At 41.4% G+C, this 19,705-nt stretch overlaps 2 protein-coding genes across 2 annotated transcripts; one reads left to right on the top strand and one right to left on the bottom strand.

Annotated features, from left to right (window-relative positions):
• Nucleotides 1-7,034: 7,034 nt before the first annotated feature.
• On the bottom strand, nt 7,035-7,691 carry LOC113360418. Its single transcript, XM_026603927.1, has one exon. It carries the CDS (start codon nt 7,689-7,691, stop codon nt 7,035-7,037), a length of 657 nt encoding a protein of 218 aa, XP_026459712.1.
• A 3,526-nt stretch (nt 7,692-11,217) lies between these two features.
• Nucleotides 11,218-13,712, top strand: LOC113358257 (cytochrome b561 and DOMON domain-containing protein At3g25290-like). The gene is made up of 3 exons (XM_026601791.1): nt 11,218-12,008; nt 12,657-12,911; nt 13,239-13,712. Exons 1-3 carry the CDS (start codon nt 11,313-11,315, stop codon nt 13,524-13,526), a joined length of 1,239 nt encoding a protein of 412 aa, XP_026457576.1. The 5' UTR covers nt 11,218-11,312; the 3' UTR covers nt 13,527-13,712.
• The last annotated feature ends 5,993 nt before the right edge of the window (nt 13,713-19,705 follow it).

Raw genomic sequence — 19,705 nt, 5'->3', positions numbered from 1 at the left:
GAAAATTGCAAAAGAAGAACCCTAAAAATTAACAGTGAAATTAAATTAACCCAATTAGGGGGTGTCTCGGCTAACCAAGAACACCTTTTAACATCCTACATCACTTCCTATTTATAGTTTACAACCAAAACCCTAAATTACAAACCCTAATTTGAAAATCCCTAAATTTTTGAATTGAAAATTACCCACTGATTTTGATCTGAATTTGTCTCTGACCCAGGTTTTCTTCTTGTCTTCTGCTTCCTCTCCTGCGCTTCTTGTCGTCTCTGAAATACTAGCTCGAGATGTTTTACAAATCCCACACCCTAGGGTTCAGAGAAAGAGGTACGAGTTTTGTAAAATATCTAGGCTAGTAGAGGGATGGGTTTTGGGGGAAGGACGGAGCTGATGGAGGTGGTGGCAGTGATAGAAATGGTTGCGGCAGAGGAGACAGAGGAGGAGGTGGTGTTGCAGACGAGAAGGGAGTTTTGCAGAGAATTTGGGAAGAAAGGCAGGAGCAGAGCTCGACTGCAACTGTCGGGGGAAGAAGAAAGATTTTGGGGAAAAAATATTTGGGGAAGAAGAACTTGTTTGGGTGAAGTCGATGGTTTTGGATGCTAGGGTGTTGAGCGGGTGTAGCGAACTTTGATGATCTGCGACAAGGAGCGATGGATGGGAAGATGGTAGGTGGATCCAACGGCGATACGGAGGTAAGCGTGGAGTGACCGTCGGATGAAGGGATGTAGCAAAACGGACGACCCAAGATGGAGATGGGCGTTGCGATGTAAATCGGGGGCTTCGGAGTTTGATGTGCGATGATGGAGCGACCGTAGGATGCTGAAATGCTTCGATCTGACGGCTGAAATCCGAGACGGGCTTGGATAGTGGAAATGTGTTTGAGTAAGGGTTTTGGGCCTTGGGTATGCCAAGCCCATATCTTCTTTAAGGACAATTCTTCTTCTTCAAGCCCACTTCTAGCCTTTTGGTCTTGTGCACAACATTCTTCGCGGCTTCCTTGTGTAATTCCTCCCGGCTTTCACTACTTGTCTGCTCTTTTCCGCTCTGCTATTCATCCAAACTTTATTTATTACCTAAAAATGCAAAATTAAGTAAGAAAAATATTTATTCTTGAAAACAATGAAAATACAGAATATGGGATAAAATGTAGAATTAATGCACAAAAGATGAGTTAAATGCCAAGAAAAATATATAGAAATATGCACTTTTTAGCACTCATCAAAGAGACAAGCTCTGTAACTCTACTTTTCACCATTTTTCGTCCCCTAACTCTCCATAACCCTTCTATGGTCCCCTAGCATCGTTTATATACTCAACATTAAAGAGAATCCACCCTCATAACTCCGAATATTCTCAAAAATCATCTCATGCAGTCACGGGAAATAATTCCCAAAATTAACACCTTCACGCGTCTGTCAACAACCTAAACCATCCAAACACGCTTCCAACTCATCAAATATTGAGTCAACACGCTCAGGCCTCAATAAATCTTCCCGGAATAACAAGAAATCCCGAGAAAACTTCACCGTATATTATAGTTCCCTGATTTCTTCAAACCTTCATTGCAACCCAATTTCCTCGATCCTGATGGACTTACCAGTCCTGTTTGGGTGTAACAGGCCCAATACAATAGATTGTAGCGATCGAATCTCCCTGGACAACTTCGAAATCCATAAACAGCAGCCTCGGGTTTTCACATAAAACTGCTCTTCCCCTGTTATGTCTCCACACAATCAACCAGCCAAACCGGATCAATTCCAACGACCCTACCACGACTGTTAAGCAAAATAAAGTCTTCCCATGAAGTTTTTCAGCCATTAAGTCTCCTTGAATCTCCTCCACAATCCGAACCCTAATATGCCTGATAAGCTGCATAAGTTCCCCGCCAAAAACATAATTTGAAATGAAGAAGAAGGTCAGCCCTTAACCAACAGCTGGTGGTGCGAATATCAGCTAGTATGCCCCTTAGTAAATGGATGCCCCTTAGCCAAAACTGCGAGTCTGAATAGTACATGTCCTCCGGGTTGCCTTTAACACTTTTTCGAGCCAATTTTTCCGAAAATGTTTATTTCCTAAAAATACATAAAAACACAATATTAGTACAAAAATCGAGTACTAACAATACAGGGAATTAAGGACAACGTAGACACAAAAATGTGTATATCAGTCGCCGAGCTTATTTTTTCCTTGACAATTTCTGCTTTTATCATTGTGTTGACGTTGTTTGGTTTTATGATTGCTATTTTGTTGTTTGTGTTCCATACCTGCATTTTATGTCACACGTATTAGTATTAATGCCTTTTCTGTCGAACACACTCAACAAGGAGGGTCATCGGGCCCGATGCCATGTCCCAGCCGAGGTATCTCATCACTATCTTTTAGATTCAGTGGAAGGGTAGTAGTTGTCCTAGTTCTTGGCCCGATAATCCCGAGTGGCTATCGACCAACCAACTCGGGCAAGTGGTCACAGACACCTGCGATGGGGGTAACCTTTCAAATGTAAGTAGGTTACCTAGATGAGAAGAAATCGTATCTTAACAACCTTAGGTAACTGGCTTCCAACCACCAGTACCCTTAGGCTACCTCGGCACTTGCACACTTCCACTACCCCGAGTATCGAATATCCAGTCGACTGTAAGTCACCTCGGCACTTCCACACTGGCTTTGCCCCGAGTACGAATGATCATTCGAGTGTAAGTCACCTCGGCACTACCTCACTGGCTTTGCCCCGAGTACGAATGACCATTCGAGTTAAGTTACCTCGGCACTTCCTCACTGGCTTTGCCCCGAGTACGAATGACCATTGGTCGCTCAGGTCATATTTCCTACCCCTCGCGGTTTTAAAGAAATGAATGACAAGTATGTTTACCTGTTTTCCTCGAACCCCTCATGGGTAATAGAGATACAGATGTTGAGCGTTCCGCGGTTTTAACTCGGGTTTTCCGCCTGGCTTGAGTAACCGATAAGCTCCCTCGCTCGCTTTAGACACGATTGTGTATGGTCCTCCCCACTTTGCCGCTAATTTACCGCCCTTTTTGTCACGTTCCCAATCGGCTAGATATTTCAACACTAACTGTCCCGGTTAAAACTCTCTTGGTCGAACTCGTTTGTTGTATTCTCGTTGTAATCTCCTTTGGTAGTCTCCATTTTTTGTAACTCCATCTCCCTTTTCCTCCAAATCATCGAGCTTGGCCAATATTAGATCTACCGATATGTTTCGCCTCCAGGCTTCAGTTCTTATGGTAGGTATCATCGCTTCAGTTGGTAGTATCGCTTCAGTTCCATAGGTCAGCATGAAAGGTGATAGCCCAGTTGCTTCCCTTCGAGTAGTTCGATAGGCCCATAAGACGTTGTAGAGTTCTTCGCACCAATCACCATATTCCTCATCCAATTTTTTCTTCATATTGTCGGCGATGGTTTTGTTTGTGTTCTCGGCCTGCCCATTGCTTTGAGGATATATGGGGGTAGCCTAGATTTTTCTGATGTTGTAGGTGTTAAATAGTAGATCGATGTTCTCCCCCTGGAGTTGTTTTCCATTATCCGAGACGATGGCCGCCGGTACTCCGAAACGACATATGATGTGCTCCCAAATGAACCTGAAGACGTCCTTATCACGGATATTCCTTAATGGTGCCGCCTCCACCCATTTAGTGAACCGTTGCTACGATCAAGTATTTTCTCTGGCCCGATCCCACATGTAGTGGTCCCACGATATCGATCCCCCACTTGGCGAAGGGCCAAGGGCTTAGCACCGAGTGTAGAGTTACTGATGGCGCATGTATCTTCTTACCATACCGTTGGCATTCTTCACAAGCTTGCGCCATTTGTTTTGTATCATCATTCATATAAGGCCAGAAGTATCCCATTGTTTTTGCTCTTGCTGACAGACTTCGTCCCGAGCTGTGATTTCCGGATGCTCCATAGTGTAGTTCATTCAAGATTGTATGGCCATCCTCCTTGCTTAAGCATCTTAAGAGTGGTCCCAGGTACGATTTCCTGTATAGAATTCCATCCCTCAGTTCATAAGCGGCCGATTTTTGTTTTGATCTTGTTGATCTCGGGTCGTCCCTTGGGTAACTCGCCTGTCTCCAAGTACGAATGAATCGGCTTTCTCCAATCTCCGTCCAGATACCTATCGGCCGTGTTGATATCCACGTCGATGTGTATCTCGGGTGTCTCTAGTACGGATGGGGTGAGGAGTCTCATGACACGAATACCCTCCACACTTGGGTCCGTGAGCTGGGATGCAATGTATGACAATGTGTCCGAGTGTCGATTGTCTTTTCTGCATATGTGGAGAAATTTGATGTTGGGGATCTGGTCGATGTAGAATTGGGCGAGCTCCCAGTACTTTTGCAAAATCGGGTCATGGATGGCGTATTTGCCCGTAATTTGTCGGATCACCAACTGCGAGTCACTAGTTAATCTTACATCTTGTAGGCCCATCTCGACGATTAGCTTCAGGGCGTGAATCGCTGCTTCATACTCGGTGACGTTGTTTGTTGCCTTGAATTCCAATATGAACGAATGAACTATTTTTCGTCCCTTCGGCGTGGTAAAGACTATTCCAAGTCCTGATCCATCTTTTTTCGACGCTCCATCGACGAATACTTCCCAACGTGTTGGGCTACTTGCTTCAAGTAAGTCGGACGGATCTTCCCGATCTTCCTCCATTCCGGGTATATCCTCGACCTCATCTTCGTCGCTTAATGGAAAATCCGCCAAAAAAACTGCCACTACTTGTGCCTTCACTGCTGTCCTCATTTCGTAGAAAATATTGAACTGTTTAATTTGAGCCCCCCATTTGGAGATCCTTCCAGATCGGCCTGCATTGTCCAGTACCTCCTCAATAGGTGATTTTGCGAGCACGCGGATCCGATGGGCTTGGAAATACGTCCTTAGCTTCAGGGTGGCGAAAGCTAGCGCTAAAATCATCTGTTCCATCCTTGAATATTTTTTCTCGGCCGGACTTAATATTTTGCTGATGAAGTAAACAGGATTTTCCTCGCTCCCTTCATTTCGAACTAAGACTGTACTGATAACATATGAAGTTGCTCCGTGGTATAACGTGATTACCTCCGATGGCTCGGGTCTTTGTAATACTGGAAGACTTGCAAGATGTAGCTTAATATTCTGAAACGCCTCCTCACAGGCGTCCGTCCATTTGAATTTCTCTCCCTTTTTAAGAGTGCTAAAGAAATCCTTGCATTTGTCGGACGACCGAGATATGAATCGCCCCAATGCTGCTATATTTCCGTTCAGCTTTTCTACATCTTTTATTATGGCTGGTGACGGCATCTCGAGGATGGCTCTGAATTTCTCGGGATATGCTTCTATCCCCTTTGGAGTGATGATATATCCCAAAAATTTGCCCAACGTGACCCAAAAATCGCATTTGGGTTAACTTTGATTTTATATTCTCTCATCTTCCGGAAAATTTCCCGCAGGTCTCACATGTGATTCTTGGCTAGGCGACTTTTTACTAGCATATCGTCGACATAGACCTCGATGGTGTTGTGGATCTGGTCTTCAAACATGTCGCCCACCAACCTTTGATATCTGCCGCCTGCATTCTTCAGCCCAAACGACATCTTGGTGTAGCAGTATAGGCCCCTTGGTGTGAAGAAGGATGTGTGTTCTTGATCCTTGAGGGCAAGCGAGATCTGGTTATACCCCGCGTATCCGTCCATCAATGTTAGCGCCTCGTACCCCACTATAGATTCCACCAGTTGATCGATGCTTGGGAGAGGGAAACTGTCCTTCAGGCAAGCTTTGTTCAGGTCACTGAAGTCGATGCAGATTCTGACTCCTCCGTTTCTCTTCGGTACCACGACCATGTTAGATATCCATTGTGGGTAGTGCGATTTCCTAATTATTTCCGATTCCTGTAACTTTTTTAACTCCTTCTCGACGGCCGTCTGTAAGTCTGGCGCGACTCGCCTCATCTTTTGTCGGACCGGTTTGAAGCATGGGTCGATCTATAAATGGTGACAGTATACCTCTGGGTCTATGCCCTCCATATCGTGCACGCTCCATGCGAACGCGTCCATGTTCTCCTTTAGCACCGCCACGAGCTGGTTTATTTTCTCGTCTGATAGTAACGACCCGATCCTCACTATCCTTGGTTCTTCTACAGTTCCCAAATTAATCTCCCGAGTAGGTTCTACGGCCGAGAAGTTTGGTTTTGGTTCCTTCATCGGTGTCGTCTCCTTTAATTGATATGAAGGCTCGCTTCCTTGTGTTTCGTATGCCATGACCGCCTGCGAAATAACTTTTTCCAAGTCCTCTGACGCTTTGGCTTCTTTAGCCTTGTTCTTCTCTCTCCTTTGTCGTTCTCGCCGCTCCTCATTTATTTGGGCATCGACCTGCATGCACTTTCGGGCTGCCTGTGAATCGCCTACGACCTCGACTATTCCCTTGTATGTTGGAAATCGCAGCCTTTGATGATAGGCTGAGGCCACTCCTTTGATTCCAGCGATCCACAGTCTCCCGATAATAGCTTCATAGGGCGAGGCGACATCGACCACACAGAATGTAGTCAATGTGTATAGGTAACCACCTCCGTCCGATACCCTTAGGGTTAGTTCGCCCTTTGGGATGGTTACGGTCCCATTAAAGTCGTAGATACAATATGTTGATGGGACGAGTATATCATCTGATAGCTCCATCCTCTTGAACGTATCGTAGAAGAGTACTTCGACTGAGCTCCCATTCTCTACCAGTATCCTTCTTACCCCCCATTCCTCAATCAACAGGGTGATGACCAAGGGATCACTGTGAGCCTGGCCATTCATTGGGACATCCTGAGCCGAGAAAAAGATAGGTTTCGCCATCCAAGGTTCCATCGGCAAAGTCTTTGCTACACTGAAAATTTCTTTCCCGTTATGGCCCCTTTTGTGGATTCTAGACATGATCCCAGGGTTCATATTGTACTCTTGAGTGGCTGAATGCGAAATCGTGTTGACAAACTGAGTGGATATGTCGATTCGTACCTGATGGACAGGTGCATCGGGCGTAGCGGTTGCCTGGGCTGGGTGTCAGACGAATTGTCTCAGGTAACCATCTCGAATAAGATGTTGCACCATGTCTTTTACTTCTCGGAAGTTATTTGTAGAGTGGCCTCGATACTGATGATAATGGCAATACTCTGGGTGATCCTTGGTCTCCTCGAACTGCATCCCTCTTGATGCTGGGTATATGATGTCATTCCTTTTTTCGACCTCTTTGAAGATTTCTTCTAGTGGAGCATTCAAAGGAGTGTGTGTTCTCGCCTCGTGCCTCGACCTCTTTCCTTTGGCTATCCATTCCTTCTTCCCATTTCCTCGTGTAGGTGGGCTCGGTCTCTTCTCGGGCCGTCTTTGAACGTCGTCCGATGTCGACTTGGGTGCTGCGCTAGCCTCTTGCACTCCCCTATCCCTTGATTCCTCATGAATTTCTTCTAGGGCGATGAAATGCTCTTGCATTTTCCTCATTTCTTTCAATGTCTGTGGTTTTTCAGTAAACATGGCTATCCAGATGGGGTCCGACCTCCCTAATGCGTTTTCGAACCCGAATATCTGCTGGTCGACTGGTACTTTCCCAATTTCTGTGCACAAATTTCTCCATCGATCGGTCAAAGACCTGAGTGGTTCCTTAAACCGTCGGGCCAAGGCGAATAACCTGTTGACCCTGGGACGAGGTCTGTTTTTGTCCATGTAAGTTTTGAGGAAGGCTTCGACTAGAGTCTCATAACTGTCGACTGTTCCTGGTGGGAGATTGTAGAACCACTTCCTTGCCTCTCCCTCCAGGCTTGCCGGGAAGAATTAACACATTACCACCTTATGGTTCTTCCATTGTATTAGGGACATAGTGTACATCTTCAAATGCTCGACTGCGTCTCCCGTACCGTCGAACCTAGATGGAAATGTGGGGAGCGTGCACTTGGGTGGGAAGGCCCTTAGTTCTAGCTCTTGGGTGAAAGGGGTCCTCTCGGCCTCGCTTATGACCTCGTCTAGCTTATCTTCTTCGCCGCTTCCTGACAACTTCCTTATCTTTTCTTCCAACTCCCTTAGCTTGGCTTCAGTTGCATTGTCGTCCCTTGTGTCTCTCTGTTGATGATTCCTCTCGCGCCCTTCATCTTATGTTGATGAATCCTCGGGTGGACCGTACCCTCGAATAGGTGGTGTCGGGGGTTTTCTTGATCGGCCATAATTTCTCGGTCCTGTCGTTGGTGGTACTCGCCCGGCTCGGCCTTGGTGACCCGATGTCCCTCGGCTGGAAGACCCTCTCGACCTCGACCTCAAGTTCCGTAGCTGATAGTTCTCAAACTCTAAAGCTAGGTTCCTCTGTTGAAGATCCCTTAAAGTAGTCTTTTGCCTTCTTTGACTTTCTAGAATTGCGAGTAGCGTTGGATCCGTACTCTCATGGATATAGTGACCATTTGGATGGCCTAAATGAGCAGGGGGTGGCGCCGTCATCATTGGTAGGGGAGGTGGTATTGTAGGGGGTATCTGGGTCGACGCCGCTGGATCGACTCCGATAGTTGTTTCTCGTCCTAACTGTACTCGCCTAAGTCGTTCTTGCTCTCGTCCGAGTGCTTCTTGATACTCAACTTGTCGCCTGGTGTTTCGTCTCTGGGCATGCAGGATTAGCGCCTCCTCATCATCTTCTGTGTCTGATGCGGTGAGTCCATCTATTTGATCATCCCTCCTCTGAGTTGATACGATTCGCTCCAGAGGCGAGGGGTCATCGTCTCGTCCCAGATCGATTTCCTCATCCACAGTCGGCATACCCCTTACAACTGCTCGTGATTCCTCAGGTGGTGGATGCCCCTCACTTACCTGCCTCGGCCCCGTTACTCCTTCTTGCATGCTACTGCCGGTGATCGTGCGGTTCCTCATAGTTCTCCCCATCCCTGACATGCTAGCCATCGGACACGGTATGCTGTAAGTCCGAGAGTCGTCCCTACCTACGTCAGCAGAAACAGACAACACCTTACTTTGACCTGTTTTTGAAAAGTTTCTCTAGTACGTACGGTTTTAAAGGAAAAAGGTGACTGACACCAAAACTAAGTTTCAAAAGTACGATCCCCTCTACTCTATCATGCTGACCTCGCCAGTCTTCCCTGTTTTGACTCTAAGTGTTTCTTTTAGACGGGTATCATGCTACTTCGCTTTCAAGGTTGCACGACGTCGCTTTCAGTACCACGACTCTGCATTAACTACAATTTGTCCTACATTCCCTAGACTCCAAATCATTAACTCCTAGTTCTTTGCGAGTAAAAGATCCAAATTCGTACTTTTTATAAGGTCAGCACACCACGTCAAAATTTGGATCAAAACTTATGAACTTCCTTGAAACTACACAGGGATGTCTTCCCTGAATTCCTTGGGTTCTTTCGCCGGAGACTGATAATCTCGCTGTGCTATTGTTTTGGCATTTTCACAAGCCAACATGGAACCTCAAGCAACTTCAACCACACATCGAAGATGTTATTTGAGAGTTTTAGAGGTATTCCATTGTTGAACTCGTATGACGAAAACTAAGATTGAAATACGAAGATAAGTGTGAAAACTAATACGAAAACGAAGATTGAAACATGAAAACAGACTCGCCTCCGAGCATGGCTAGTCGATCTGTTATCAGGATCCTTCTCTGGCCTCGACCAAATGCTAACAACGTTATTTGGGAGCTCTTGAAGGATTCCCTATCAACTCGACTGCTCGGAATTGACCCAACTGAAAATACTTGCTAACGACACGACTTCAACAATGAAAACTCAACCATATTAACAAACTTCAAAACTAAACAAACATAAACAGACCTCACCAAACAGAGTTCATCCCATAGGATCAACTAACACACAAGGCGTTCTTAGGAGCTTTTGGATCGTCTCTGTTGGCACACGCATCCAAGGTATCCGGAGAACTTAGACGTTCCCCTTAGTCGACGCCAGAATGTAGTGGCATAAAACCACACACTACATCCAATGGTGTAGAAGATGAATTAAAACTAAGTAAAGATGCACAAACAAACATAGGCACAAAGATATACGTGGTTCGGTATGATTACCTACGTCCACGGGGTGAAAGGATGAATGTTATTATTTCTTTTATTTGATTACAAGGTGTTCTCTCCTTCTCAAATGGTGTAACTCTCAAATGTAGTGTCTTGTTTCTCTCCCTTTTAACCTGCCTCTCTCTCTCGACCAACCCTTGTATTTATAGGCCAAGGTCGAAATACAACAGAATTACAGTGTTGGTCACATTACATCAGTTTAGTTGTTCCCTATCGGGCCTGTGTTGGAGCTCGCCCATCTTTCTGGTATGGCCGATAGAGTCTTGGTCTTTGATAGTTCTTCACCCGAGGCCGAGTCCTGATCGTCTGGTTGACACGATGTCGCCCTTCTTTCTTATCGTCTCATTGTTTGACCAGCATCCTTTGTCTGACCGAGTGCTTTCCGATCGTCCGTCCGACTTGTCAGAGGACAAGGGTCACGTCCCATCCGACAACTGTAGGGCCATCACGTCCGACCCACGTGATACCTCGCTCTTTGCGCTATTTGGTTCTATCATGTGCTTCGCCGCTCTTTCCTCTTCGGTGTATCATAGCTTAGGATCTTGCCACCTAGCCCTGTGGATTATTTACACCTACAATACAAAATATAATGTTCCTCTCTCATCAATCAGAGATCCTATAGAACATGGATTAATGGATCGATTTCATGAATTAATGGATCGTTTAAGTTTGATTCTATACATTATGTTCGTAAGTGGATGAATATATTCCTTTTCTTAGTCTTCTCATTAACTAAAGAACGAGAATGATGCATTGAGTTTCTTAAGCTTTGCAAGATATGTCGATGAACGAAACAAATATGTGTTTGGGTTCTGGGGCAGTAGCAGGCGATGGTTGCCGGCAAGACTGCAGAACTGACATGTCTCGTACCTGTATTTAGAACTTTTTTATAAATATAGATAAACTCGGCCTGTGAATGATTTGGTCCTGCTAATAAGATAGCGGCCCTGTTAATATCCAGGGTCTTATTTTTATTACGACACCCTCTACTATTACTCAGTTATTCAATTTTATTGAGCTTCTATTACTCAGTTATTCTTCTGATTATGGAATTGTAATTAATTCCTTAAAATTTCTACTTTGCCTTTTCCAAAAGTATTTAAATACTAAGTAAATAAAGAAAATAATACTGTAGTAGTACTAAACAAGAAAGAATCTCTCACTATAAAAGTTGGCCATTACACAATCATAAACAAAAAGCTAGAAAACCAGAGAAGCCATTATTATTATTATTATTGTTATCAATTCAAATTCAATCAATGGCAGCTTCGGATTCTAATACTAGTATAATCTTTCTATACATATTCTTAGTAGTATTATTATTACAGACTCAGATCTCGAATTCACTCACATGTTCATCACAAAAGTTATCAAAAAACAAATTATATAAACAATGTAGTGATTTACCAAAACTAGATTCATATCTTCACTGGACATATGATTCATCAAAATCATCATTAGATATAGCTTTTATAGCACCACCAGCTAAACCAGATGGATGGATTGCATGGGCTATCAATCCAACGTCAACAGGAATGGTTGGTTCTCAAACTCTGGTTGCTTATAAACAGTCTGATGGATCTATGACTGTTAAAACTTACAACATTACTTCATATAAAGATGTTCTACTTGGTAAGATTGATTTTCAAGTCTCAAAAATGGAAGCTGAATATGTTGATGGTGTTATTAAGATGTATGCAAGTATTGTTTTGCCTCCAACTTATGGCAAAGTAGTGAATCATGTTTGGCAAGTTGGACCTAGTTTGAAGAATGAGAATGGCGATCTTAATGTTCATGGCTTTGCTGCTGATAATATTAATTCTGTGGGGAAACTTGATTTGATGAGTGGATCCGCTGGTGGCAGTAGTGGTGGTGGCGGCAGTACTAGTACGACTAGTACTTCTAGTGGAAGTGCAAAAAGTGGTGGTATTAGCTCAAAGCTGAAAAAGAAAAATGTGAGTTTTTTTCCGGGTTTTCTTTTCTTTGTCTTGATGTTTTTTACTTTTGCGCAAGTACAAGATCTCTAAATTTGCAGTATAATTTTTGGGGAGTCAAATAAGTGGTATATGTTTTGTTGAAGAATAATTTTCACTGTTAAACCACACTTTGGATGTGTGAAAATTAGCTGTACTGGTTTCAGAATTTCAGCATTAAATATGATGTTTTCTATTCGGAACAAATTGTAACACTGGTATGAAGCTACTTTGGAGTTAATAACATGAAGCTAGAAATTTTTTATTTCTTGCAGTTGATTTCTCTTAAGAGCTCTTTAAAGCGAAATAAGCAAAGGCCTCACTTCATTTAGACAAGAAATTGAGGCCTAAGAAACCTTTAACTTTCTTGAGCTAATGTTCCAAGAGGTCGAGATTTTACAAATACTCTAATGTAAACTATTTCGGCAAATTGATTATACTAAGCATATGAAATACCATTACAGTTGTATTTTTCTCTGTTATAAGTTGTGAGTTTTATCTTCGGCTGTGGAATACAATATGGGGTCTTTGTTAATTGGCTAAAAAAAGAACAGTGAAATTGCTCATTAATTAGGAATCAATATATCACTATGAAAAACTGACAGGTACTTGCTTTTTATCCCTGAGCAGATCCATGGAGTTCTGAATGCTGTAAGTTGGGGAATGTTATTTCCAATTGGAGCTGTCATTGCAAGGTACCTTCGAGTGTTCGAGGCAGCGGACCCCGCATGGTTTTACCTTCATGTCTTCTGCCAGCTCTCTGGTTATGCAATTGGAGTTGCAGGGTGGGCTACAGGACTTCAGCTTGGTAAACAAGCACAAGGCTTCGGGAACACTCTTCACCGAAATATCGGAATCACCCTCTTCACTTTTGCAACATTGCAGGTGATAACTCCTCCTACCATATTTTTCTCCTTCAGGGACCAGCATCTTATGAGAAGCGACTTTTTAACACTAATTGTATAGCGTTAACTATCCTCCGTCTCTTAGAGTTTCCGTTATAGCTCTTACTATAGCCTGTAGGTAAATAGTAGAACTACCAATTTTGTTTCCGTTCTGATTGTTTTTTGAATTAGCAATCGTTAATCAAGAAGCTCGATTGAGTACACCTGAACTAGCTAGTTAAATGCAGTGGTGACTTTGTCTTATATTTTACCAGATGAAACTCATCAGACATTTTTATCTAAGTGCGCCATTCTTTGTGTTGACTAGATTTTTGCATTGTTCGTAAGACCGAAGAAGGATCACAAGCTCCGCTTCTATTGGAACATTTACCACCATGGATTAGGTTACAGTGTTCTTGTACTAGGCATCATCAACGTGTTTAAAGGTTTAGACATCTTGCAACCTCTTAAGAAGTGGAAAACATCTTACATTGTTTTCCTGTGTGTGTTGGCTGGTATTGTTCTAGTGCTAGAAGTGATTACATGGGTAATTGTTCTCAAGAGAAAATCTGACAAAACCTCCAAAGGTGGTTACAATGGAGCAAACGTGTCGTAGATAACAACCTCCATTTATTTACTTCAAACTGTGTACAGTCTCAATCAGTTGAGCTACCTTGAGTTCATTTGAGAATTGTATTTACTGTTAAATTATTCACAAATTCAAAAGATGTATTAGCAGCAGAGTTCACTTTAGCAAAATTTTTGATGTTGGTATTACAGGAAGAAGACTTGTTCTTTAAGACTCCTTTTAGCGGGTAGCTTTGTTAAGACGATTTTCTTTTTTTGCTTTCTCTTTGAAGGAATCACTAATCTTGAACAGAGTATAATAATGATATTGCAGATTGAAGCTTTGTGTTTTGTTTACACTTGAAAAAGTAAGTTAATTAGTATCTAATCTGGTGAAGGCTACACAGATTAAGTTACTTGTCCAAGGTTGTGGTGGTCTGGTCGTTTTAACTGATTGAGTCAACTCTGCCTAGTTGTTAGAGTCATAACCCATTTATAAAGGGGTTGAGGAGGTTTTAATGGATTTAGAGTTATGATTGTGTTGCATAGTGTCCACCAATAATACCAAGCACCATATGTATGTATAGACACTGACTAGGGTTTTTGTTTTTGGTATCATGGTGTTTAGTTAGTGTTTACCAACCCCCAAGCAACATAGTGACTTGCTAACCAATTCGTTCGTTTAAAGTCAATTTCTACTTGGCACTTTTGATGTACCGTTGCTCTCATAGTCATGGATATCGTATTCAAAACACATCATAGGTCCCCTCCACCCTTTCTCTTTCCCTATCTTATTCATTATTACCTCCCCTTCCTCCAAAATCACGTCAATTTCTTTTTCTTTTTCTCCGCTTTAGAGTCTTGGGAGGGATCCTTTCCTTCCTTTCCGTGTACTCATTTTGCTTTGCATTACTTTACACATGAAACCAACCTACCTTTTTGAGACAGCCGGAGGTAGTAGTTAGACTTATGGCGTTGCAGCCTCTATTGAACCGTTACTTTTTCCGAAAATTGAGTACTAAACTCTGCGAACATTAAGTTCAATATTCAAACCAATCACGAACTAGTCTTCAAGACAAGTCCGGATTCACTGAATCATGTGCATTAAATAGTTCAAGGTTCCAACAAAACAAGAAAAAAATAATACCAAGTGCTACAACTTACAGTGCAATGCAATACATTGGCTCATTCAACAGACAGATTTTAGGCTTCTTTATTTCTCACTCATGGCACTTGCCAAAATTAAAGTAGAATACATAAATACATAATGACATTCACAGAAAGACAAAAATTCAATGATTTCACACGAGAAGAGAAGTTCCGCTGTATGTTTGGGGTTGGTGGGCATTTGGTCGTTTTCACTTTTCGTCGTGCGATCCCCGATATCAAAATTTAAGGAAAATGTTTTCCAGTCGGTTTTATATATATATATATATACTTTTTTTTTAAACGGTCCGCGAGTTATAATCCCAAAGATGGTGTCACTATCCATATAAAAAAACTCCAACAAAACAAATTGTTCACAAAAATCGCATTTAATATAAACTGTCCATATTACCCTTCTAATTTAAATCACCCTAATAAAAACAAAAATCAACCCCACTTTAATTCTTATTATATTTTCACCCCAACAAGAAACAAACAACCACCAACACCACCACCAACGCCACCGACCACCACCGTCGCCACCGCCACCGACCACCACCGCCGCCACCGACCACCACTGTCGCCGACCGCCACCGCCGCCACCGCCACCAACCACCGCCACCGACCACCGCCACCTTCCACCACCGCTACCGCCAACGCCACCGACCACCACCGTCACCACCACCGCCGCCACCACCACCAACCACCGCCACTGACCGTCGCAGCCACCGATACTGCGCAATTGCACCACCACTGCCAGCCACCCTACCACCAGCCAGCACCACCACTGTCGACCACCACCGACCACCGCCACCACCATATCCGACCACCACCACCACCGATACTACGCAATTGCACCACCACTACCGGCCACCCTACCAGCCAGCACCACCACTGTCGACCACCACCGACCAAAACCAGCACCACGACCGCCCACCACCACCTCCCAAAAATACGATGAAACCAATTTTGATTTCATCATAAATACGATGAAACCGATTTTGGTTTCATCATAAATAAGATGAAACCATAATTGGTTTCGTGGGAATTCAACTGCGAGAAAAATTATAAGAGGTATCATACATGTTCATTGATAGATGGAATCAATTTTGGTTTCATCATAAATACGATGAAACCATAATTGGTTTCATCATGAATAAGATGAAACCATAATTGGCTTCGTCAGAATTCAACTGCAAGAAAAATTATAAACCATGATTCATTATGGTTGACCACACCAATAGCAATAAATGATACACATGGTTTTCATTTAATCCGTATCTAACAAATTTACACCAATGCAGAGTATAATTAGTCAAACTGGATAGAGAAACTCGCATAGTCGCGTCAGCTATTTGAATCAACAGTACAAAACAACATTATAACAAACAATAGAATCTTTCTACACTAAGAATGCCGCAGTGAACTTAGTGAAACGCGATAAAAAAATCAACAATTCATTCGACATTTAGGTTATCATATTGTCTAATAGAATTTTAGCTTGGCCGGGACCATACCACATCTGAACATGCTACTGTTCTGTCTGACTTGAGCCTCGGTTTGTATATAACAACTATAATATAGTAATGAAACATCATCAAACACAAAACACTAATGTACAGCTCAACTAAGAAATGTAATTGTTACCCGTCAAGAGTTCATCTACTTTAATATCACACAAATATGCAGAATGACACAAAATTAAAGAAACTAATATGCATGTATCCGCGCAAACATACCAACTCTCTGGATGTATACATATGTTTCATTTAACCAGTGTATGAGTAAGTTTAGTCAAAAGGATACTGCAAACATACCAACTCTCTGGATGTATATATATATGTTTCATTTAACCAGTGTCTACAAAATATATGATTAAATTTAGTTAAAAGGGATATTGTAACTCGCAATACTGGTTCCACTCAAAACAATACACAACCACATCATACTCTAGCCATGTTTTCAAGTTCTCACTTTCTGGCAACACGCAAATTAATATTAACCACTAAGCATGATGCAATACATCCTATCCAAACTAACAAAAGACTGAACTGAAAAACATGTCAACATCCAACAGTCATCTATCTACTTCAATTTCATATACCACCATTCACCCAAAACATGCACAGAGACACAAAACTTCAGAAACTAATGTGTGTACATGTGCATGGTTACATGCAAATACCAACTCCCTCATACATACTAATTTTTTGTTTAATCAGTTCTACCAAATGTGCACCAATGCAGAGAAAGTTTAGCTAACAGCCGTTGAATAACTCACAATAGCTCTTGCAATAAAGCTATAAACCACTACGCAACCACAAAACACTATAACCAGGCTCTTGAGTTCTCTCTTTCCAGCGCATTTCACAATGTATCATTACCCAGTGCAGTCTTTACAAACTGACTAATAAACTGAATAACGTCTTAAACAACAACCAAAAGACTCATGGAATTAGCATTTCCATTTCAATTTCACATTTGGTTCCTTGATTATAATGTTATCTCCCATTTCAAATAAATGCTTCCACCTTAAAATTTTCGTTCTCCTCTGTTTCCACATCTAATCCTTGGCTTAAATGTAACCAACCAAATTTGATTCAGAAAAATTTCAGTACAGATCCATGTACACATTCAATAATATACAGATCCTTGTCAAACTTCAATGAAAAATTAGTTCAAAAATTATAAAATCTTCGACCAAAAACAGATCATCAAATTAGATCCCTCACAGACTAATTCCACCAACAAATATACAAAAATTTAAGAAAAAATTACAAGAAATTTGTGATTTCTTACCGCTATCGCCGATGAGACAAATTAGGTTATCAAATTTGACATCACCACTCCATCATCCCTTCCTTGAAAATCGATCACAATCATCAATTCGTCACTAACCCATCTCTGTTCTTCTTTTTCTTCAATTGAAGTTACAATCGCAACCCTAATTTCAACAATTTCTTCATCTGATCTTACATAAACATCACAACATCACCAGATCCACATGTGTTTTCTTCTGAATTTGAAGATGAAACTATGGTTAGGGTTTTAATTAAGGTTAGGGGTGGTGGTGGTAATGGTGTTGGTGGTGAAGGAATTGAAAGAGGCGGAGGAGGGTGGTGGTAGTGGTGAGATACGAAGGTGCAGTAGTGTGGTCGGGGGAGCATAAAATTTCTGCTGGTGTTCGTAGAGATCTGTTATTGCCGCTGGTGGTGATGGTGGTGGGGAGAAGGAGACGAAAGAAAGAAGAAAAAAGAAAGGAGAGAAGAAGAAAAAGAAAAGCTAAAAGGGTATGTTTGGGTTTTTTTAAAGTAAAAAAAACTAAATTTGATCATTATTATCGGACCTGGGATTTTTGTGCCACTTTTTTATGAAATTGTTTTAATTTATTAAAAATAATATGGCTGGATTTTTTATACCACAAAGTTGATCACCTAGGTGTTTTGTCACTAATTTTGATTTTTTAAATATGAATTAAATGATCTTTCATTTCACTTATTACACATCATTTTTTTTTATCAGTAAATTAGAATTTCATTGAAGGTGAAAAGGTATAGAAGTACATGAAATATGGACTCTAATCATCTCGACCACAAACTGACTACCCAAGGAATTAAAGACACACTCCTACACCTAAATTCAATGAATACCAAGGCTGAACTTAGGCCTCCTCCACCAAAAAACTAACAACCCTTGACATGACAACCCAACTCCCTTACAGACTTATCATGTAGGTTGAAATAAGACTTCCTTCCATCTTATAGCCAACCGCTCCATCGAGATTCCACGAAAATATTACACATTCATTCTTCATTCCAAAGATCTTGTGACTGTGATTGATGATATTCTTGATCAGTAAATTCAACCTAAGTCATGGGTATTAGTTATGAGTTAGCTCTTACTGCTACTACTGTCAGTGGCAACGGATCCTACCAAAAAGAATCTGATTACTTCGGTTCAGATATCACTCTCGTTGCACTAAAATGATATAATTAGAAAAGACAAAATTCGTGCTAACAATGCTAGAACACTGCCCCCACCGTATGGAGCGCCGATAAAAGAAAAACGCAATACCGCTGATTGCATAATATGATATACATCTTTTTTTTTGTTGGAATGTTATTTTTGGGCATACACATCATTTTAGTGGTTGCATAACCAAATTAGTGGATGAATGAACCAAAATATGATTGTATAAACTGTTATGCATCCTTTGTGGTGGTTTCATCATTCGTTATGCATCTTTTATTTGTTGGAATGATATTTTTTTTTGGCATATACTACCTCCGTTTTAAAAAAAGAGATACTTTCACAATTTTCACTTTTTTCATAAAAATAGGCCATATTGAAAAAGTGAAAGTATCACTTTTCTTAAAACGAAGTGAAATTATCACTTTTCCTGAAACGGAAAATTAGTTGATGCATAAACCAAAATATGGCTGCATAATGTATTATGCATCATTTGCGGTGGTTTGCATAATGGCTATGCATTCAATTTTCGAAAATTGTGCCTAAAATAATAAACACCTCCAAATTTTTCGTAAAAACTCTAAATTTGTTATTGTTGTTTGTACTCATTGCGTAGATCTCCTTAAAATCTTTCCAACAAGATAAAATTTGTAAAATTCCAAAGCACAGATTTTTAGATATACTATATTCTAGTTTGCTTGCCAGTTATACCTCTGAAAAATATAATACACAAGGAGTTATAATTATTGGGCTCAAAAGACAAAGTATTTTGGTATTATCAGGTGCAAACTACCATACCATTTCCAATCAAATTGCACATTTGCGCTAGGTTTCATTTTAATAAAAAAATGTCCGTAAAAAGAAGGACGATTTTTTGGGGACCATGGTTTTTTTGGGGGACCATGGTTTTATTTTGGGTAAATACATTAGAAGTAAATCTAGGTCACCCCTTATCTAGATATTTATATTAATACTTAAATTACCCTCCTGATTAATTTTGGGCGATGATTAGTGAGATGATTAAGTTAAAGATAATTAGTGAGATTAAAAAATCAGATGGTTTTTTTTTTAAGAAGTAGAATTATTGAGAGAGTAAAGTTAGAGAAGATGAAG

The sequence above is a fragment of the Papaver somniferum genome, chromosome 3, assembly GCF_003573695.1.
Source record: "Papaver somniferum cultivar HN1 chromosome 3, ASM357369v1, whole genome shotgun sequence".
In the NCBI taxonomy this organism is placed as follows: domain Eukaryota; kingdom Viridiplantae; phylum Streptophyta; class Magnoliopsida; order Ranunculales; family Papaveraceae; genus Papaver; species Papaver somniferum.
The sequence above is the reverse complement of the archived record's forward strand: the minus strand, read 5'-3'. Positions and strand labels throughout refer to the sequence as shown.

Excerpts from the sequence above, each read along its gene's own strand:
- LOC113360418 (XM_026603927.1), bottom strand. The coding sequence starts at position 7,691 with ATGGACAAAAACAGACCTCGTCCCAGGGTCAACAGGTTATTCGCCTTG.
- LOC113358257 (XM_026601791.1), top strand. The coding sequence starts at position 11,313 with ATGGCAGCTTCGGATTCTAATACTAGTATAATCTTTCTATACATATTC. Across the intron at positions 12,009-12,656 it reads CAAAGCTGAAAAAGAAAAAT|ATCCATGGAGTTCTGAATGC; the intron begins GTGAGTTTTTTT and ends ATCCCTGAGCAG. Across the intron at positions 12,912-13,238 it reads TCACTTTTGCAACATTGCAG|ATTTTTGCATTGTTCGTAAG; the intron begins GTGATAACTCCT and ends TGTGTTGACTAG.